The sequence below is a fragment of the Mustelus asterias genome, chromosome 10 (assembly GCF_964213995.1).
Source record: "Mustelus asterias chromosome 10, sMusAst1.hap1.1, whole genome shotgun sequence".
Lineage (NCBI taxonomy): Eukaryota > Metazoa > Chordata > Chondrichthyes > Carcharhiniformes > Triakidae > Mustelus > Mustelus asterias.
In genome coordinates this window covers 66,865,375-66,888,945 of record NC_135810.1, presented here as the reverse complement: position 1 = coordinate 66,888,945, position 23,571 = coordinate 66,865,375, and the positions used below count along the sequence as shown (strand labels likewise).

The 23,571-nt window shown below is 38.6% G+C and overlaps 1 protein-coding gene across 26 annotated transcripts in view; it reads right to left on the bottom strand.

Annotated features, from left to right (window-relative positions):
- Positions 1–1,916: 1,916 nt before the first annotated feature.
- Positions 1,917–23,571, bottom strand: part of picalma (phosphatidylinositol binding clathrin assembly protein a) — a 117,092-nt gene continuing 95,437 nt past the window's right edge. For 8 of the 26 annotated variants that reach the window (XM_078221845.1, XM_078221847.1, XM_078221850.1 and 5 more), the window contains 5 exons: positions 22,836–22,935; positions 14,695–14,754; positions 13,581–13,685; positions 4,256–4,358; positions 1,917–3,421 (listed from right to left, as the gene is read on the bottom strand). In XM_078221845.1, coding sequence (XP_078077971.1) covers positions 4,266–4,358; positions 13,581–13,685; positions 14,695–14,754; positions 22,836–22,935 — 358 coding nt within the window. In that variant the 3' untranslated portion in view covers positions 1,917–3,421; positions 4,256–4,265. Of the gene's footprint in view, positions 3,422–4,255; positions 4,359–13,580; positions 13,686–14,694; positions 14,755–22,835; positions 22,939–23,571 lie in introns of all 26 variants that reach the window. The other 18 variants (XM_078221852.1, XM_078221854.1, XM_078221855.1 and 15 more) reach the window with 3 other exon arrangements.

The window sequence follows — 23,571 nt, the reverse complement described above, 5'->3', positions numbered from 1 at the left end:
TTGGCCTAGCAAAGTGCACAAAAATCAAGTCAGACAATATTTGCTCAAAATTTAAAAGTATAAAGACACTTTAAAATCCTAAAATTATTTCCCCTCATCTAACCTCTACGATGAACTAGGCAGTCAAGATGTTTCTTCTTTGGGCTCTTGTAAGGTCTCTTTGAATAGAATTGGCTCTGCTGTCTGCAAACACAAAGCATTTTCAAACTCCAGTGAAAAACTGAGTTCTTGCAAGAGACCTGAAGGCGTGCTTACAGCTTCAATCCTTCATGTTTTGCGACGATGGAGAGATGCTGCTGCCTAAATTGTGATGCAATAAACTTAATTTCAAACGGATTACGGAATGAGGGAGGATTGAGGAGCATGATATAGGAGAAAGACTGCATTAAATCAAATATTTCATGTCTAGTCCCAACCCAAAACACGCACGGACTACACTTTTCAACTGACAATTTCAACTTGATTAGATCAATTGAAATTCGTGCAAGGCAAGATTTCATAAGCAGAACTGTATGCAGTTTTACTCAACAACTAACTCAATATAGAAAATTCTGGAATAATTCAATCTCGTTTCACTCTATTAATGCCTTACAAAGTAGTGCACACATATATGCAATTAATTGACGAGCAATAAGAAACAGTGAGGTTTGGAAGGCAGAGGATGTCATATCAGCACTTAGTTTGTTCCATCTGGAAATCAATATTTCAAGGAAGCATTTAGACAGCCAAAAATTAAGATTGTGCTGGTAAAATTACTCTCATGTACATTGATTGGACTGCACACTTACCCAGAAAGCAAAATAAAAACTACACATAACCTACTTCCACTTGTCCTATCAAGAAGCCTCACACTATTGTGTGATTTGTTGCAAAGTGGCATTTCATCTACTTGTATTATTTGCAAGGGAATAGTGCATGATGGAATAAAGGCATATTCAAAGGAAAGAATTGTCTGATAAAGATCTGACCACTGATGTGTCTCTCAATTGTAAAGAATAGTAAAGCTAATGACAAATCAGCAGAAACCAGTAGTGCTATATGCACTATCTTTGCATGAAATTATTATCTTCATTCTATTTCTGGGAAATATTTTTATTCTCAGTTTCCTGAGTGCCAAGGGGAGGAAACTTTAAGAAAAAAAGCAACATTGTCAACATGCCATTCAATGGGAAAATCAATCCGGAGCAGGCCTTTAGACTGCAGTTCATGGAATGAGAAGAGGTGAGGGAAATAAGGCAAAAAAGATATTGTACTATAGGAGGGAGGAACATAATAGCAATGTAAAAACATTCACCGTCTTGAGCCTGTTCCATTGTTCTGTTAGATCACGGTTGAGCTGGACTTCAACTCCACTTGCCCACCTTTGTTCCACTTTCTTGATAATCTTAATAAATATTAATTTCAGTCTTGAAAATTTCAATCGACAGCATCCATAGTTTTTTGGGGGGAGAAAACGTCAGGTGTTCACTAAGTTTGTGTGGTTACCTCAAGAAATTCAGCAAAATTAGTTACATTGCGTGAAAGGTTCATATGCTGTTAACTGTCCTGAAGCAGAGGTACTCCCGAGCTAAGCCCAGAAATTACAAGGTAAATAATACTACTGACTTAAAATTAGTCAAGTTGAAAAGTTCACTGTAACGTGAAACTGTTTTTTCCATTTCAGTCAATCAACTAATACCTGGCATATTTGTGGCAAATATAGTTGAACAATACAAAAGATTCTACTACAAGCAAGTGGAAACATTTCTGATATTATTGATATTCATTTTTCTAATGACAAATCCTGTGCAGCTTCAGCTCTTATGAGAGAATCAAAACCTTTGAAGACCGGTACTGCACAAACGGTCAAACATATCGCTTCTGGTAGCAAAGCCTTTCCAATGTTGCAAAAGATTGAGGTAACATAACACCTTACCTACAACAGCTTAATTTTTTTTATTAAATAATGCAGAGTTATTATATCCATGCACAGGATCTTTTGGAATCAAGAGATGTAACTTGGACCTAACTGGTAACAAAATTTCAGTGAAAGCTGCTCTTTATTTGAAAATCCACCAATTTTTCTCCTAACATACATTTTTCTTTTAAACAAAATATATCTGCAAAGACAATGCAGCAAAATTTTGCAAAGTTCGTGTACTGAATTGCCTTAAGCTCAAACTGTCCTTCACACCACTAATGTGAACAGAGTTTATGTTATATACAGTGAAGCACCGATCAACAGCGCTGTGTTACTCTTTATCTGGCTTTACTTTTTAAAAAAATTCTACACAGAAACTATTCCCTCATATCCAACTTTGTGTAAACAAGTCTTCTCAGAACCAATCAAATGAAGACACCATGTGTGGACATTTAAACAAATATTTCTAGTGTTCTGAGATCTGCATATGATTTGGAGTCCTATGGAGGTAGAGGATCTTTGTGAACTGAAGGCAATTCTTTACATTCTGGTCAGGAAAGGCAGCATTAAACTTGGATGTAAGATAATGACATGCTGAGCATAGAAAGGCCTTCCCATTTCTGCTAATGCCAAAATACAAAAGTAGTGCTTTGCAAGTCAATAACTGTTCCGTTGCAAAATCCTAGGCACAGAATTAACTACATTGATTAATACATTATTCATTCTAAATCCCATACAAATGCAAGATTGTGATTCTGCCTACAAATAATTGTACAAGGGATAAGTAAACTGATTTGTAGAATATTTAGTGCTCCATCTTTCAGTTAACTGCATTTTCCATTCAAACTCATGTTTTCATCCAACTGGTGAACCATGCACATCCATATTAATCCTCACAGGAAGCATCTGATGCAATATTGTTACTCAATTTGATGGTCATAAATAAATACAAACATAGTACACAAGGAATGTCTACTGCAAACTTGAATAAAAAGTAAAATTCTGAATTAATAATTTTAGCATGATTATTTTGTGAAGGTGAAAAAAACTGATGCTTGGTGAACATAGAAAAGTTACATAATTTACTGCTGCTTTTCAAAGAATACCTCACCAAATCCTGATAAGTTACAATCCAGCAGCTCTTATCATATGTAGATGCAAATCTTACTCGTTCTTCAAGCCGTCATTTCTAAATCAATGAAAGTTTCATTCAGCATGAGAACATAATTCTTTGCTGCACTGTAGAGCATTATTGGTTGGAACAATTTAAAATCATGATTGAATCAGTCATCACCCAGTCAAAATAAGCTTTTCCATCTGCTGCTGAAGTTGATATATCAACATTTGCTTTCCAATAAACCTTTCCACATGGTCAATCTGCCATTTTATTATCCATACTGAGATCATCCTTACGGAAGATAGTTTCACAAACAGCGAGTATTTTGCATGAAGAATAAAATTTGCTGCTTCGCACTTATCTTCTCAGAATGGATCCATTTTATGCCATTACATAAACTGTATCTGGAAAACAACACAAAACAGAAAATAGTAGTAGATAAGAGCTATTGGGGCAAACAAGATTTCTGTACATTAAAACATTACCTTGAAGTTTTCTCAAAAATCATATCGTCAAAGTATAAACCAAAAAAAACCCAATTTTTAAATGACAAATCAGTTTTTACATACAAGATAAGAAAATCCTGATCAGAACATGTGTTAATCAGTGTAATGTAAAATTCAACAGGAGATTCATGAAAGAAAATGAAAGCTACAAATAGGCCCAAAAATGAATAACAAAAATGCAAGGCTTCAAATGGTCTATATTAATAAGTGAACTGCATTATGGAGGAATTTGTGGATGGACAACGCAAATTACAAATTTTCTCTGTTAAAATCACTTTGTAGACCAATAGAGACACTGCTGCATCAACAGATGGCTGTGTGTGTGTTTGAAAACCTTAATTATTGTACAATTTAAGACACATTTGAAGCTTTTCCTAGTTGTAGGACAGTGGAGAGCTAAACCACCTACATTTGAATTAACTAAGTCAGAATTAGTTTGATGAGCCATTAGCTCCACGAACTAGAAAGCTGCAAGCCAACCAGTGCACTAACAAACCATACACAGAAGTAAACTACCCTTCACTGAAACAACACTGCATATCTCTACAAAGCGCAAGTACATTAATATATCCATGCAACAACAGGATTGTTTTGGCATAATTTTGTGTAATAACCAAATACTACAACAGCACTGCTAATGTAGCTGGCTTTGATAGTTTTTAGGCACCATCTGAACACTGCTCAACATAGCATATATAAAATATATACACACACTTATTACTCCACGAATACCTTGTCTGTTCTACAAGAAGTCCTTGAGAGAGAGCTCTGCAAACGGATCCTTTCCAGGAGCTCTAGGAGGACTTTGATTAGAAGGACTTGAGGCTGTAGGCAACTATTTCAGAAAGCGAAGAAAGAAAGTGAAAGCAGAAAATGCAAAGAATAGAACACAAGAATTCAGTGATAGCAATGCAGGAACTGCTATTTTAGCAATGGCAGCCACATTTATAAGGATTCAATTTTTGTGCAAGAATAGCTATACAGATTAACTTCTAAAATTCATATTGCAGTTTAGGAACAAAGAAAGGATTTAGCTGTTAGAAACTAATTTTTAAACAGAACTATTTGTAATTTAAGAAAAAGGTGTTAGCACAAAAGTGAGATTAATCAAACCATTAATGTAAAATATATATATATAATGCTGTTTCATTTCCTGACTAAATCTAACAAAGCATGTACCAGTAGACACTTTGAATTTAACATCTAATGGTTTGAAAAGCATGAACTGTTAATTTCAGAGGGGGAAGGGCATTTAAATTGCATAGTGATAACCAATGCCAGGAAAATCATTAAGTGACACTATGCATCTCCCTGTAAGAAGGGATGATGGGGAAATAAAATTGAAGAGGTACCCCACAGAAAACAATGAGCTACTGTCACCATTTTGACTGGACAATGTTGTAAGTGGCGCAGGAGAAAGAAAATCAAACAGGAATGTTATATGGAAGATTTCTAACAAAAGCAATGAATGCTACATTAGTTGTTTAACATTAAAAAGATCAGCATCTGTTTGAGGATGGTTTTGAAAAATACAAATAGATCAAAATGACAGTAACTTGCAATTATGTAGCTCCTTTAACAGTGAAGAGAGTGCCAAAAGCTTCACATGAGTTACAATGAGAGAAACAAAAATGGATGTTGAGCCAAAGCTGTAATCAAAAGCTTGGTCAAGTAGGGTTTTGGAGGTCATAAAAGAGGGATGGGTGGAAAGCTTGAGCCGTTTTGAAGAGAAATTTTAATGCATTGGGATGGAGTGACTGAAGACAAGGCTGTCAATTATGAGGTGAATGAAATCAAATATTTTAAAGGTGGGTTGGACGGTTAGATATTGAGGGGATAGTCATGGTCGAAACCACTTAGAAATGTAAACATAGGGATGAAAATTTTAAATTGAAGCATTACAGCACAAGGAGGCAATGTAGTTCAGCAAGAAATGATGGGTGAGCAAGCATGGACAACAAAGTTTAAAATGACCTGAGCTTCAAAGGATGGGAGGTCAGTCAGAATTTGAGTAGCATTGAAATAGTCAAGTCTGAAAGTGACATCAGAGATTCAGCTGATAAGATGCGAAGAGAAGGATGGGAGAAAGAGTGGAATTCATGGCAAGGTTACAGACTTTGTTGCAGAATCTAAAGATGAGGGTTTCAATCTTTGTTGCGTTTAACAGGAGCTCATTACAGCTCATCCAAGACTGGCACAGAATCAGTGGGAGGAGTCTGGAGAGGTGGAGGGGAGTTACAAACAGGCATCATTAACATGCATGTGGAAGCTGAACCACTTTGGATGATGACAAGGTGGTTCAGTATGTATTTGGGAAAAAAAACGGGTCAAAGGATCCTTGGGGGGGGACTTGGGTAACAATGTAGGTGGGGGGGAATGGCAGGAAAAGGGATATTTGGAGATGCACTGGTTACGGTTGGAAAGGTCAACAGCGCAGTCTCACTGAGCTGGAAAACAGGCAACTGATGAAGGGGTATAGTGAGGGTAACCACAGCAGGTGTCATTAGGTTAATGAGGATGGGAAGGGAAATGTAACATGCTTACAGTTGCAGAAGATGCCATTTGTGACTTTGATTAGGGCAGAATGAGGAATCTAATGGAAAAATAGATCATAGAATCCTTACAGTGCAGGAGGCAGCCATTTGGCCCATCGAGTCTGCATGAACTCTGACAGAGTTTCTTAACCAGACCCTCTCCCCCATCCGAGTCCCGTAACACCACACATTTACCATGGTCAAACTAACTAACCTGCACATCTTTGGACAGGGGGAGGAAACTGGAGTACCCGGAGGAAACCCACGCAGACACAAAAAGAACGTGCAAATTCCACGCAGACATTTACCCAAGGCTGGAATGGAACCCGGGTCCCTGGCACTGTGAGGCAGCAGTGCTAACCATTGTCACCATGGTGCCCTCAACCCTCTGCTCTGCTAGCTCAGCAGAATTCAGAAGGTTACAATCCTAAAGATTTGATGCTGTTGTCAAAGAGGAGTGCTTTTGAGACGTACTGCTTAAGGTATTGTTTTATTCCAGGAACAAGCCGCCACCTCTGGTAGTAACTTTAATTGGTGTTTTGAGAAATGTGCCTCTTGATTGGCTGAAGTTTCTGAGATTGATAACTCCATTTAAGATGCAGAAATTTCATGATACTGAATAATATGCACAGCCCAGAATGGTCTTGGGTAAGAGAACAATAGGTGTGCGAGACCAATAACTAGCCATTTCTATTTAAAACCTTAACCAGGGAGCATCAAGTTAGAGGAAGGGTGTAGCCAAGGGACCTTTTTGTTTGAAAGGCCATGTTCAGAAAAAAAACAAGGAGGGGGAATGGAGAGACGGAAATGTATATCACGCTGTGTATGGTTTGTTCATCTGTAAATGAAACTACTACTGGTCCAAAGTCTCTGTCTTGATTCAGTTAGGAATGTTTATTGGGAGAGTGACAGGAGAATTCACTCGCAGTGTGCGAGATGCATTCCAGGAGCAGATATACAAGTAAGAGTTCTTTGTTATGACCTCTGGGTTTTGCTATTGTTTGCATAGAAATTAGACTGAGAACAATGCACTGACTCACCGGAGACATGTTTTGAAGTTGTTAATTCCCTTGCAGCCCCAAAGGCCAAATCATGAGTGTGCAATCTTGGTCTCCTGTTTGATCTTGTGAAGAGCTTCAAATTCTCTTGTGGCCTCGTCACATATTACCCACTTAAATTTGTGTTGCACATTACCCCAATTACTGCTAAAGTATTGTTCAATAATTTTGTCATTGCCATGTTTGATTACCCCAACATTTTACTCACCAGTTTCCCAAGTTAAGATTGGAATCACATTTAGTACATTGTGAAATATCAAACAAAACTATAACTAGAATTCCTACCTCGACAGGAAGCATGCAAATACACTGACATAATAGGCCACCTGATATAAGCAAAATCTTGATGCTAATTGAGGGATCCTAGAACTAGGCTTTCTAAATTATATGCAAGTCAATGTACAATTCAAATCATAAACCTAAAACATCAAACTGTCTATTCTTGTGCGATTATTGAATGGACTTCAAACATATTGGTTCACAGCTAAACTTAGAAGTTTCTCCAGAAATAACAAAAATAAGGCCAACTTAGCCAGGTTTGATCGTCAACTGTGAATGATATAAAACAACTAAAACAAAAACTCGACAATGTTTAATACACTGATACGGAGTAATACAAGACCTTTGCCAGTATACTTTGTAATAGTACAAAGTTAAGTACAGGCTTTGAAGTAAGACAGCACTGGGATGCTTAAATGCAATTACCAAACTCCAACTCTCAGTTGATATAGGCCACATATAACGGAGCCATATTGGACAGATAGTCCCATGTTCAATCCCTGGTCTGTTGTGAATAAACTGATATCAATCAGGATATCTAATCTGAGGAGGATAAAAATCATAATTTCTACTTCTCATTGTAATCCTATGGCCATTATTGGGAAGCGCCCTTGTCTGGAACTGGCTGTGATACTGTTCATCATTAAACAACTTGAGCGTGCAGGCTCCGCATAAATAAGACTACTTGGATAAGCTATTGTAGGGTGACTGGTACTAACAGAACTGCACACATCAAGAATTGGTGTATTTAAGAAATCACAAAAACAGGGGGAAAAAAAAGGAACTGGGGTAAAACTAATCAATTATGCAATAAGTGTTTCTGCAGTAAAACTTTTGATAACTTCAGTGGCGCTTTTGACACACTGCTATAGCATGGCACAAGATTTCAAAGTCAGAAATGCTACTGGGAAGGGAATAACAATTAGTACTTAGGTCAGCACTGGTCTTGGATATTTAAATTGGAGGCCAATTACATACTAGTTGCAGTAAGGATTGACTCAAAAATGGACCAAAACAAAAACTAGTAGGGAAGGAGAAGTAATTTTGTTTGCACCATACCAACAAAAGGACAACCAGGAAACGTTCAGCACTTAGTACCAAGCACAGCACAGTTAGTATAGTCATTCCCATCCCATCAAGACTATGGACTTGCACCTATCCTCATTAGATCCATACCAGTCTCTATTGTGCATACAGATTATACATAAAATCTTCATCCTTGTCTACAAAAATCTAATCTTCTCACCTCACTCAGTTTCCCCAATCTCCTTCAACCTTATTTCCCCTCCACCGAGTCCTGCATCTCTCTGTACCACCAGTCATGAAGAACATTCAGCCTAAATTTCCAAGTTCATTTAGTGACTGTGGATTTGCTGCAACGGGTTAAAGGGAAGTGGATAAAGTCGCAACAGTATAAATTATACAAAGGCAGATGGAATATTAGACAATGTGTCTCATGGCACTGGCTTCTGGATTTCATTTTTAATTTACTTCTGGTGAGAAGAATTTCCCAATTCTCACCCACCATTGACTGGAGTGTGCAGGGTAAGGGATAGTAAATTACACACCCTCTCGTGGCAAAGAAGAGGTCTAGAATTCACTGTCTTTACATTCAGTTCTGCTGCGCCTTTTCGTTACTTTGTTAGACGTTTCCTGGAACTGTACTGATATACCAAATAAAAATTGTACTTTCTCCAAATTTACCTCCTTTGAGCTCCATTTTTTCCTTCAAATTCTCCTAGTTTTTGATACCAAAAGTAAAAACTCAAAAATGCACAAAAGCTCTATGATCACTTTAAAAGTTCATAGCTACAGTTAAATGGTAGCCAAGTCCCAGGTCCTATTAAATAGTGAAGCAGGCAGAACCATCCAGGATTTGTAGTACATCAGGTCAAAATGCGGAATTAGTGACAGATTGACAATTGGAAAATTGCAGATGGTCTGCCCCTTGTCATCACCCTTCTCCCTAAAACACTGCTGCGTATGTAACCACACATACACTGTTCTAGTGTTTTACTTAATTAGGTCATTGCAGTGACAAAATAGACAGCAGTCAGGACGAAAGACAGCACTGCTCATATCATCACGTCTATGTTTTAGGCAGTTCTCTCTAATTCCTAATTGAAATTGATTGGTCTGTCACGCATGAAGACAGTCAGTTTTAGACCACAAGACATAGGGGCAGAATTAAGCCACTTGGCCCATCGAGTCTGCTCTGCCACTCAATCATGGTTGATATTTTTCTCATCCCCATTCTCTTGCCTTTTTCCCATAACCCCTGATCCCCGTATTAATCAAGAACCTATCTCTGTTTTAAAGACACTCAATGACCTGGCCTCCACAGCCTTCTGCGACAAAGAGGTCCACAGATTCACCACTCTCCAGCTGAAGAAATTCCTCCTCATCTCTGTTTTAAAGGATCATCCCTTTAGCCTGAGGTCATGCTGTCTGGTTCTAGTTTTTCCTACTAGTGGAAACATTCTTTACACATCCACTCTATCCAGGCCTCTCAGTATCCTGTAAGTTTCAATAAGATCTCCCCTCATCCTTCTAAACTCCAACAAGTACAGACCCAGAGTCCTCAACCGTTCCAAGCTCTTCATTCCAGGGATCATTCTTGTGAACCTCCTCTGGAGCCTTTCCAAGGTGAGCACATCCTTCCTTAGATACGGGGCCCAAAACTGCTCTTAATACTCCAAATGGGGTCTGACCGGAGCCTTACATGGCCTCAGAAGTACATCCCTGCTCTTGTAAATGAAGAAAGACTATTTCCTCGGGTGGATGGAGGCATAACTACAGGGTTCATGGTGGGAGATATAGGAAGGATGTCCGAGGTAGGTTCTTTACGCAGAGAGTGGTTGGGGTGTGGAATGGACTGCCTGCAGCGATAGTGGAGTCAGACACTTTAGGAACATTTAAGCGGTTATTGGATAGACACATGGAGCACACCAGGATGATAGGGAGTGGGATAGCTTGATCTTGGTTTCAGATAACGCTCGGCACAACATCGTGGGCCGAAGGGCCTGTTCTGTGCTGTACTGTTCTATGAATGCTAACATTGCATTTGCCTTCCTAACTGCTGACTGAACCTGCATGTTAACCGTGAGAATTTTGAACAATGACTCCCAAGTCCCTTTGTGTATCTGATTTCCTAAGCATTTTCCCCATTTTGAAAATAGTCTATGCCTCCATTCTTCCTTCCAAAGTGCATAACCTCACACTTTTCCACATTGTAATCCATCTGCCAATTCTATGCCCACTCTCCTAACCTGTCCAAATCCTTCTGCAGCCCTCCTGCTTCCTCAATACTACCTGTCCCTCTACATACCCTTGTATCATCTGCAAACTTAGCAACAGTACCTTCAGTTCCTTCCTCCTAATCGTTAATGTATATTGTGAAAAGTTGTGGTCCCAGCATTGACCCGAGGCACACCACTAGTCACTGGCTGCCATCCTGAAAAAGACCCTTTTATCCCCACTCTCTGCCTTCTGCCAGTCAGCCAATCCTACATCCATGCCAGGATCTTGCCCTTAACACCATGAGCACTTCACTTATTTAACAGTCTCCTATATGCACCTTGTCAAAGGTCTTCTAGAAATCTAAACAAATCACGTCCATTGGTTCTCCTTTGTCTAACTTCCTTGTTACCTCCTCAAAGAACTCTAACGGATTTGTCAGACATGACCTCCCCTTGACAAAGCCGTGTTGACTCAGTCCTACTTTATCATGCACTTCCAAGTACTCCGTGATCTCATCTTTAATAATGGACTCAAATCTTGACTGAAGCCAGGCTAACCGGCCTGTAATTTCCCACCTGCGGCCTCCCTCCCTTTTTAACAGCAGTGTTACATTCGTTACTTTCCAGTGCTCTGGTACCTGCCCTGCAAGATCACCACCAATGCCTCCACAATTTCCTCAGCTATCTCTTTTAGAACCCCGAGGTGTAGTCCATCCGGTCCAAATGATTTATCCACCTTCAGACCTTTCAGTTTCCCCAGAACCTTCTCCTTAGTGATGGCCACTACACTTAACTGACTCTCCTGGAGCTCTGGCATCCCACTGGTGTCTTCCACTGTGAAGTCTGATGCAAAGTAACTATTCAGTTCCTCTGCCATTGCTTGGTTTCCTATTATTACTTCCCAAGCCTCATTTTCCACTGGTCCAATGGCTATTTTTGCCTCTTTCTTACCTTTTATATATTAAAAAAAACTCTTCCTATCTTCTTTTATATTACTAGCTAGCTTACACTCCTATTTCATCTTCTCCTCCCTTATTGCCTTTTCAGTTGTCCTCTGCTCGCTTTTAAAGGCTTCCCAATCTTCTGGCTTCCTACTAATCCTTGCCACTTTGTATGCTTTTTCTTTTGCTTTTATGCTGTCCTTGACTTCCCTCATCAGCCATGGATGCCTCAACCTCCCCCTTGGGATGAATTTCTGTTGTGCTTCCCAAATAACTCTCAAAAACTCCTGCCATTGCTGTTCCACTGTCTTTCCTGCCAGGCTCCCTTTCCAATCAACTCTGGCTAGCTCCTCCCTCTTGTCTTTGTAGTTACCTTTATTTAATTGTAATACCATTACATCTGATTCCAGCTTCTCCCTCTCAAACGGCAGGGTAAATTCTATCATATTGTGGTCACTGCTCCTGAAGGGTCCCTTCACCTTAAGCTCCCTAATCAAGTCTGCCTTATTACACATCACCAAATCCAGAATGGTCTGTTCCCTAGTAGGCTCTGTCACAAGCTGCTCCAAAGAAAATCTTTTAGACATTCCACAAATTCCTTTTCTTGGGATCCACTGCCTACCTGATTTTCCCAGTCCACCTGTACAATGAAATCCTCCATTATTGTAATATTGCCTTTTTTATATGCCTTTTCTATCTCCTGATTTATTTTCTGCCCCACATCCTGGCTACTGCTAGTTTTCTGAGTCGGGGCCCCCAGTCCGAGTCAGGCCTTTGTCAATGAGCTTGGTTCAAGTGGGATTCAGGTATAGGCTTACAGAAGAGGGTTGTCGAAGGAGTGAGGAGGAGGATGAGGAAGGAGAGAGATTTTATTTGGAGGCTCTGCACGGTGGCAGAGTGGTTAGCACTGCGGCCCCTCAGCGCCAGGAACCCGGTTCGATTCCCAGTTTGGGTCACTGCCTGCACAGAGTTTGCACGTTCTCCCAGTGTTTGTGTGGGTTTTCTCCGGGTGCTCTGGTTTCCTCCCACAGTCCAAAAATGTGACGTTAGGTGCATTGGCCATACTAAATTCTCCCTCAGTGAACCCAAGCAGGCGCTGGAGTGTGGCGACTAGGGAATTTTCACAGTAATTTCATTACCGGTGTGAATGTAAGCCTACTTGTGACTAATAAATAAACTTTTAATCATAGGCCTGTAAAAGAAATCTCCAATAATCAATTGCTAACCATTTTAAAAACAGGAATGTGAGCATTCCAGCATTATTATTGACAGACATGCAGCGGGGTACTGGCAGGTTGGGCACAGCAGAGGAGAGACAGTGGATTTCAGCGCACGTGCAGACCAGTGTGCATGCACAGACAGCTACCAGCAACCAACTTGTGTTTGCAAGAGACAGTGTTAAAACATAGTCACAGTTAAAATTCAAGAGAAAGTGCTTCTTTTCTGCTGAAAGGTCATCAACCCGAAACGTTAACTTTGTTTCTCTCTCCATTGATCCTGCCCAATCTGCTGAATATTTCAGCATTTTCTGTTTTTATTTTGCTTTTGTATTAGCGATAATGCATCAAGTTAAGAGTTCTCATATTACAGACATACAAATCACTGGTTTACAAAAATGATGGAATGTGATCCTCAAGTTAAAAATCCTAGAATCCTAAATGCTAAAAACGGAATTTGCCTTATTCAGTCACTGTAAACCATTGGCAATAAAAAACACAACATTTTTGCAGCAAGTTTGAAACTGTCAATTAATTCTTTCTTGCAGTTTGTAGAAGTAATATGGTCCAGTATTACAAATATTTTCATTGTCATTTTAAACTGACAGTGTGACTTGATGATAAACTTAAATCTAAACATTACAGTAATCCTATAGAATACATTACAAAACCGGTTTTGCTCTTTGAAAAGCTCAATACTCTAATAGCACCACCATAATTTAACATAAATGATGAAATTGTCAAGCATATAAAATTACACGACGTGTTAGAAATAAAATGCTAAAATACCTGTGCTCCAGGGACAGAACTAAAAGGGTTTGATGGTCTCATGACAGGTTGGGTGTACATCATTGTTTGTTGCGTCATCATAGGCATGGCTCCCATTGTAGGTGGCTATGAAGAAAAGAAAAATAATTTCAAACAACACATTTTCTCCCCTACAACTAGATATAAAAATTATTTAAATTCTGCAACATTTAAAACACATTGGGCGAAATCTTCCAGGTCTTCACGCCGGTGGGATCTTCTGGTCCTGCCGATGGCATACCCCTGTTTTGGGTTTCCCAGCAGTGTGGGGTGGAATCAATGGGAAATCTCATTGATAGCGGTGGGACCAGAAGACCCTGCTGCCAACTAATGGCGCGCCAGCTCTTGCCGCTGAGAAACACGCTGCAGGGAGGCCCAGGAATCTCGCCCATTGTTTATAACTTAAATATTACCATAGATGCATATAACACTTTATTGCTTTTAAAATTGGGAAAGCTTGACTTTTTGTATTCGTCCATTTAGTAATCTACTGTATGGTCTCCAACCTCTCAAATCCAGCACTCCAGGGTTCACAACACTCCATTACAATGATAAAATTTAATGAGTCACTGTGCTAATCTACCTTACTCTAACTACATTTGACAGAATACAAAAAGCCCTGTATCCCAACGTGTTGCAAGTTATCATTAATTTTCTCAAAGATGGCACATTTGCAAGCCAGTGCTGCTATCATTAACGAACATCAGGTTAATAATTTGGCCATGAAAGTGGAAAACAAGCATCTTTCACTTCAGCTACTGCCCTATTTGGTGTAAGAATTAAAATTGGCTGGGAATATTTTAGCAATGCAATGATTATGGAAATTTTTTTTGGCCAACATTGCCAAGTTGGAGAAACAACCAAAGTTGAGAGTTAAAATCACATGAAGAGGACCTTTACGTATGGAGTCATAGTTGAATTACAAGCCAATATCAATAGCATCTCTCTTGGTGAACTGAGCAACAAGAAGATTAAATAAAGATGCTGGAAACATTTTTGCATGATGTAAACATTAATAATGTTAGAGATTCTCACTAATTCTCTACTAGAAGATAAAATTCTTCAGTTTAGATTTCACTTTGCTGGAAATATTTACCATGCCATATCCCATTACTGCTGTCGGCGTTGTTGCTGGATAAGCCATTATGGGAGGAGCCTGAGAAAAAAGTATTTGAACATATGATGATAAAAATACATTTATAATAATTAATCATCATTACAATATAAAAGAAAATAATCAAACAATGGTCTCCAAACAGCTTGCAATTCAACTCTCATGCAACTACCTGGTCAAGTACCAATGTGTAAAGAGTGTAAGAATTTGCATTGATGTAGAACTTCCTCACACCTCCCAGAAACATATCAAAGCAGTTCACATAGAATTAATTACTGGGATGTGCAATCACTTATCAGGTCAGCAAAAATCCGTTACAAAATACTACAACAAAATTCTGGTTAAATGACACTAAAGCATGGAACTTTATCATTTTTTATTTAACACATCATTTGAACTTGCAAAAAGGATTTTGAAAATTTCAATTGTTTGATTTTTTAAGGCAGAATACATGAGCCGTACAGAACATCTGTATTTATATCAGTGACATCTGCGTTAAAAAAAAAAATCAATCTGATTTATTCAGGAGAAGCAGGCTGCAAGAATCTAAATTCTTACCAATAAGTTACAACCTCCAGTTGATCCAAACAATAAATAAGGTGCAATAAATTGTTCAGTATTAACTATCACATATATGTTGCAACAACAACAAAAAAATAACAGCAGCTCAAAAACATTATTTTTTATCCTCGTTTCTTATGCCAACTGTTGGTGGATATGCAATGATAATGGTGCGGCCTAACTGAGCAGCTGTTACAAAACTATTAAATGACTAGTTGCATCTACTCAACATTTCAGCATGCACTGTTAAGCAGGTCTATGGACTGCTATTGAAGAGTAAAGAGGCTAAAACCTGTGTTCAGTGTATAGGTGCAAAAGGATTACAGCAGGAAGCAACTGGATTGCACCGAGCACATTCTCACATCTCAAATTAGACATCTGGTATCATAGTAAATTACACTTATAATCCACGTTCCACTATGCTACACCAACATTATACCACTACACTCCCGATTTGATTTATAGATTGTGTTTTCGAAATGAAGCAAACTTAATTTCAAAGGTTAATTGTCTGAACAAATACTGATCAAAACAACCAGTCACCTATTTAGTTTTGTACAATAATTTTCCCTATACTAGTGATACCTCAGGAAGTTAACTATTAATACCATATTTCAGATATATCCATATCTTAATTCCCCCTTTTACAAGGAAGACGTTATGCAGTTAACATCTGGAATTGCTCCAACCCTTTTCTCTTTGATGTGTGAAGACGTAGGTCACTTTTTCCAAGTCATCTTTTCCCCTTTTCATGCTACTCCATCTCAAGTAAAACTGACACAGGCACAGGTATCCAAAAATGTAGAAGATACTTTCAAAATCACTAGTCCGATAGTTTAAAAAACAGTTCTTTTATTTTCCTTCCAGTCTCTTTCCATACCATGGACCACACCTCCACTGTTTTAGACAACCGAAATACCTTCATTCATCCCAAAATGCCTTAACCAGGTTTTAGAAGAGCATTACTCAAACACAACAGATTCTGTCTTTGCCTTTTCCTCACCCAGCTTCTGGATCAGATAGAATAAAAGATGCAATTTGCGCGCTTACAGTTCAGTGTTGCACAATTCATTATTTCATTTCATGCTGGGGATTCTCCTGCAGTGGGTGAATCTGCACAGGGATTTTAATTATTAGAGCTTCACGGGCAATCATAATTTTGTTCTCACTCAAGATTCACATGTACAGACTACCATGCAATATCAAACTCAAAGGGTCAGGAATCAATTGCTTTTCTTTTCAGAGTGACAGGTTGACATTTTTATTCATCACCTCTGAGCAAGACCAATTACTACTCAGCACCAACTGGATGATCTGTTGGAGACTGGAAACACTGCAGAGAATTTCTGTAACAAGCCCAGATCCTCTACTGCACTAGGACACTACAAAGCCATCTCAATTAAGTTCTGAGTATTAAAACAATGCAAGGAGTGTATCAAACTTTCCCCAGCTACTGAACAACAAATGGCAATCCTGAGATTGTTAAAGGGAGAAAGTGTCAAGCAACAACTTAATTGGGAAAAACACAATTAGGGAATAATCCAACAGAATAAGCTTGAGATAAGGCAACAAGGCTGCCTTCCAAATCCAATTATAATTGGAAAGAAGAAATTGAAACCTGCAAAAAATCTACATTTGCTCTGCTCCAAGTAAAATGTTAGGAAAGCTGTGATATTGTGCCAAAACTCCTTTGAAGACAACAAGCAGCTCTGCAAGAAAAGATCGAGTAGATGCACCAAGGCAAAAAAGCAAAAGGAGAAAGAGCTTTGAATATAATGAATTATATTCAAAAACTACATAAAAACGGTAGGTATCTAATATTTAGTCTCCTTCATCTAACATAATATTAACAAATATCAAGTAGCATGTGGAAACAAGAAGTGACAACATTTCATGATTCTGAAAGCAAGTTTCCCCAGTTTAAGTTCCTCCTTCTTCTGAAGGTGGTATAATGCCCCTGATTCTACAATTAGTAATCCTCCGATATCTCATCAAATGGCCTCAAAAGTGTTTTAAGTTATTCAACCATCACAGTTGATCCTAATTCTATCCACATCCAACACATCCACACTTAGCCATCGATTCTTTCAGGTTAAATATTTTCAAGTCATCATTTGCAAAATCTTATTACAATTGGATATAGATTCTTCAAAATGTCTAACTAGAATTAGACGGCCACATTACTGATGGATAAACTGTTTATACCAAATGGCAGTTCCAGATTTTCATTTTAGCTGCTGTCAAATGGAGTTATACAACACAGATATGGTTCTTTAATTCCACAGATTCATCAGGACATTTGCACTTTTCTCTATAGGATCCACTTTCATAAATAAAAAGTAAACTTCATTTAATCAAAATATTGGCAACACAAAAATATAGTTATTTTCATTTATATGCAATAATGAGTTCATGTTAGCTATATCTTTTACTTAAATTAATCCTGAAAATCATGCAAAAGCATTCATTGCCATATTTTAAAGGTAACATACTTCGCAGTTTGTACTAGTGCTGTGCTTTATAAGGGATGGAGCTAAAATCCAACCATCATTTTGGTCAATTTCAGAGACATTTTCCCATGTTCCATTAGCACTGAAAAATATTAATCCTTTAAAATATTACATGCATATAAATTTGAATGACATCACACTGGTAAAGGGGGAAGAAGAGAGGGAGAGTGTCTTTTGTACATGGGAGAGTTTCCAGCAGGGAGGCCTGCTAATATTATTTAAATTAATTCAAATGGCAGGAACCCCATTACATCGCTGGTGGGGAACATCTTTTTCAAGTCACTGGCAAGGGGCTAACAACATTGAGCAGGGAAATCCGACTGGCGTAACCGCCACCCCCCCCCCTCCCCCAGTGGTAATGGACTACCTAATTGGTGATGTAATGTAAATGACATTCTAAGGGTTTATAAAGTGATTAGGTCTTTAAAAGAAGCAATTTCCCCAATTGCTCATAGGTAAATAAGTGAACAACTATTTTCATTTAATGACTGCTACTGGGCTTCAGATCAAAAAGGGCATTTGTGTTTGATTTAACAGCTCTCAAATTGGGAAGGCATGGAAGAAATTACAATTGGCCTCAACATTTGGGGTTTAGGGAGAATGACATTCAATTCAGCTTCCCAATCTTGAATGTTACTGGCTGATGGGAAGTGCTTTCTTTGTGTGTCTCTTTCGCGAGAAAAATAATTTGTTTTGGTTATGATGCCCCTCAGGTTGAATTGCTTGCCAATATGTATTTTCTTTTAACAAAGAACAGCTATTTTTGTTTAATATATTTAAGCTGCAAATTTACATGCAAAAATCGTGGTAATATGTTTCTTTTAATCTTAGTTAAAAAACAAAAACATTTTCTCAGTGTTCATACTTGGCAGTTTGATTCTCCTTGAGCTCATTGCATATTGGACAAATCACACAAAAACATTCCATCACCAACTGGCAGCTATTTCAATTTATTAACAATACCTGGCAGAAATAGCTTAGCAATGGATACCTACATCATTCTTTAAATTGAGGTTTAAAATTGATATTTAGTTATATTAGTCATAACTTGCATATAGTTTACCAAGTTGTCTAGCAACCAGAAGCATTCAATATCAAACTACTTAAAAAAAAAAAGTAGGGCAAGTGCAATCGATGCAGAAGAGCTACTTTGGCAGTTCCTTCATTTATATGCAAAAATTCATGAAAACACACACACACTAACTGGGGGAACAGAAAAAGAACGCTTCCATACATATGGAAGTTTCAATGAAGAGATTTTTAAATTATTTTTTGTGCCAAAGCTTGCCTTTGTAGAATTTAAGATAGGCTTAGGCAGTGGAGGCATCAAGTTCAGAACACCAAGATTCTAGCAGATGGAAAACACAACAGTCGCAAGTAGTTTTCAATTCAATAGCTATCGACAAAAACATTATGGTAAAATGGTTTATTTCACTTACGTATTGAGGAAAATGCATGCCATTCCGCTTTCCAAAGAAAACAATTGCACCATGCAACAAACATTTAGTTAGACTGGGCTATTGCAATTGACCAACATACTGCTTATGCTTAGAGGAGGGTAAATCAATACTCTGGTTTTACAAGAATAAAACATATCCTTTTAACAAAAGTTTAAAAATAATTTTAAATTATAATGGTATTTTAAGACTAAGTAAAACTATTTATGATTAGCAGTGCTCAAAGAAAAACACAAATTTATCTTGCAAAGTATGTCTCTCTGCTCTTCTGTGCCCCCCCCACCCTCAAACAGTCATCATCTAATTTCTATCTCCAAGCCTTTATTATATCGAAGCAGCAGTGAATTTATATTGTATCACGAGACAAGTAGAGAAACAGAGTCATGCTTAAGAGGATGCAAATCAAATTACTGAGAAATCTACACCCATGTTTCCATGTTACCCATAAAACTTTTATTCATATGGACACAACTCACTTTTCCAGGACTAAACAGCTTATGGGCAGGTTGGCATATTTACTACAATAGAATTTCAGCATGCAGAGGATTAATGCTGGAGTTTAACCAGCAGCTCATCATCCTACCTATCAAGTCATTGGCTTGAAGGATTATTTTAGCCAAAAGGGAAGAATCCAAGCCCTCAGTAATACATCTACCAAGTTCCATTAGTTAGCCAAGGTGACTGGTCAATTATCACACTCCTGGGATATCACAAATCTGCCTGGTTCAGAGGGGAATTGGAATTTCCATCGCTAAGAATTTCCATCATGCTGTCATCTAGACCTAAAAAAACACAGCTCGTTTATCTACCTTGCCCCCTCCCAGTGAAAATGTTAAAGCCACTGTGCATTTGACTCAGGGTCCACTATTATCATGACCTAGATGGTGTACTGTCGCAAGCATTACCACGATCAGAAGAGTTCTGATTACCTCAATCAGAAAATTCACTGCATAGAAGCTGGCAAAATCACAATATCAAATTCCGAAAAAGATATTAAGAGTGGCCCGTGCCGAGCATATTCTGAACAATAGAATGAACAACTGTTAAATAATCTGATGGAATTTATGAAGGACTTGGCCTTTTAAGCTGCAGTTCTATACAAATGACACAAATACTGTGCAAAGTAACATTTATGCATTTCCAAACATGATTCACAAAACACAAGTTCCTCGGAATGGCAATTAGCATCGGACTGCCACTCCGTACCCACTTAGCTGCGCCAATTTTTTTCTATGCCTGTCTCACCCGACCTTCCTGACTCAGGCTGGGCGAGATTCGGGCAGTGCAACTACCACCCCCCCCCCCCACCCGAGGACTGGCGTCAAAACTCGAGTGAGTCAGAATGGGATGACATGCTTTTTTAAAAAAAACTGCACTAGCTGCCATCAAAGCAGATAAGTTTAAAGGTCCAATGAAAATAACAGGCCAGAGAGAAGGTAGGTGTCTAAGGCAAGTGGATAGTATTTGGGTGAAATCAGACATCCAGGGGTAGGGGGGGCCAGCCAGATTTTCTTTTGGCGGGGGAGGGGTCAAGTCAGCTCAGTGGGAGGTGTGGAGAAGTGTCCTGCATGGGTTGGAGGGAAATGCCATGCAAAGATTGGTCAGGGTCTTTAAAATAGTTACGTGGAAGTTAGAAGAGGTTTTATTTCTTCTAACGGTTTCTGAGTAACTATCAGCATAACTCTGATGGAACCATCTGAAGTTAGCAACTTAAATTTGGGGTATCCCTCAAATCCGATGCTGGGGAGCCCAAAAGTTACAGCTCAATAAAACTTAGCAAATTTATGGCACAGAGGACCTTCATGATGAGAATCACGAGTGATTATGGTTTTCATATTTAAGAAAACACAAGTTGGCATTATTCATTTCTACATCTACAAACTTCTGGAATTTCTGTAGAGCTTGTGCATAATTTAGAATAATTCAAATTTGCTGGCAAAATAGAAGTTCAGCCTTGATGATAAAGAATGCATGTTGCTTGAAATTAAAATAGCCTTTTCACCAACTTTTACCTTTGTGATTTCATTACAAAATCATTAGATTTCCCATAACGTTTTTCATTAAATAGTCTTAATTTTTTCCTAAGATGTCAGCATCACCATCAAGCATTTATTACTATCCCTAATTGTCCTGGAGGTGGTGGTGCTGAGCCGCCACCTTCAACCATTGTAGTCTATGTGGTGTAGGTACACATACAGTCCTGTAGGGAGTTCCTGGATTTTGACCTGGTAATTTAGTCCCCATGTCAGAATGATCTGTGACTTGGAGGAGAACTTGCAGGTGGTGCTGTTCAAAAGCATCTGCTGCCCTGCCTAAGTGGTAGAGGTTTGAGGGTGCTGTTGAGAGAGCCTTGGCAAATTGCTGCAGTGCATCTTGGAGTACACTACTGACACTGTGCATCAGTGGTGGAGGGATTGAATATTCAAATTGGTGGATAGGGTGTCCAACAAGCAGACTGCTTTGTCCTGGATGGTGATGAGCTTCTTGAGTGCTCCTGGAACTCCCAACACCTTATAGATTGTGGACAGGCTTTGGGGAGTCAGGTGGCGAGTTACTTGTTGCAGAGTTCCCAGCCTCTGACCAACTCTCACAGCCACAGTATTCAACATGGCCAAATTTCCAGTCAATGGTAACCCCAGGTTATTGATGTTAGGGATTCAACAATGGTAATGCCCTTCAACGTCAACATGTGATGGTTAGATTTTCTCTTGTTGGATATGGTCATTGCCTGGCACTAGTGTGGCACAAATATTACTCATCACCCCAAGTCTAAATGTTGTCTGGGATCTAAAACAAAACTGACGCTTATCTGCCTTTCTTAATTTTTTAAAATTAGAATTGATAGATATAGTAGAGGAGAAACAACTGTATATCCCCAAAAGATAAAGCTTATGAATTCACCACATTATAAATAGGCAAATATTTAACCAATACAAATTTTATAATGTTCAATTTTAGAAACAAAAGTATATACAATGAATTGAATATTCTTGACTCAAATAAAGACTTGCAAACATTTCATTGAATCCTGCAGTGCAGAAGGAGGCCATTCAGCCCATCGAGTCTGCACCAACCACAATCCCACCCAGGCTCAATCCCTATAACCTCATGCATTTACCCCAGCTTGTCCCCCCAAAAGGGAAAATTTAGCATGGCCAACCCAACTAACCGGCACATCTTTGAACTGTGAGGGGAAACCAGAGCACCCGGAGCAAACCCACACAGACACAGGGAGAAGGTGCAAACTCCACACAGACATTGACCCAAACCGGGAATCGAACCCAGGCCCCTGATGCTGTGAGGCAGCAGTGCTAACCACTGTGCCATCGTGCCACGCAAAGCACCAAGTTTGCCAGATTTCTGGAATTATGAAAATAAACTTTTAGGAAGTTGACTTGCATTTTGGTGCAACCAGTAGTGAATTGTTCCCAATCGTTTGCTGATATTTCACAAATTTTATTATAATTATTCTGTTCAGGGTTCAAATTTGTCTGCACAAACAAAATTCATGCCAGTAAATAAAAGTCCAACTTCTCTCTTCTTACTCAAACAAAAAAATCTCCCAGAGGCTTACTGTAATAGTTCATAAACTTACCATTGTAGCAGGATTCCAGGTAGTTGTAGGAGCAAGCTTTGGCTGCCAATTGGTTCCTCCTGTCAGTTTCCTTTCCCCAGGCTGGTTCCAATGAAGATCACTTCTTGGGCAAAGGACATGATTTAATCAATGGTTCTCCACTGGAGTTATTTATCAGGCATCATAGTATTTTAATGTATATTGGTTCAATCGTGCAACAGACCAAACAAGACAACTGAAGAAAATAACAGCATAGGCCCCTTCAAACAAATAAATTGTAGCTACAAAAATGCCAAACTTGTAGCAATGTTTAGTTGCATTCTACAGAACTTGGTGTCTTCAACTCATTGATAATTATATTGAAGTACAGATCATTTAAAGATCATTAATGCAGACTCGCATGCAAAATACTTTCAAACTTTACTGTGTCCAGTTATACATAAGTAAATTTTTATAAACTATTGCCTTTCCTTCAGTAACATGCATTTAAAACCAGTTCTGTGGACTTCAGTTCAGCAAATTCCATAACCTTATAACCTAGTCACACATAAACCAAGAGTTGTGATGTGTCAACTGATTCGAATTGTTGGACAATGTGCACACTCAGATAAAACAGGTTTAATGACAGGATAAAACAGGTTTAAAACCTACTTGGTAAAGTTCCGTTGACTTAAGAGTGACTAGATTTTTACATTTTATATATCAATTCCAAGGTGTTTTTTGTTTTAGTTGTTTCTTGATGATTACTATTCAAGCA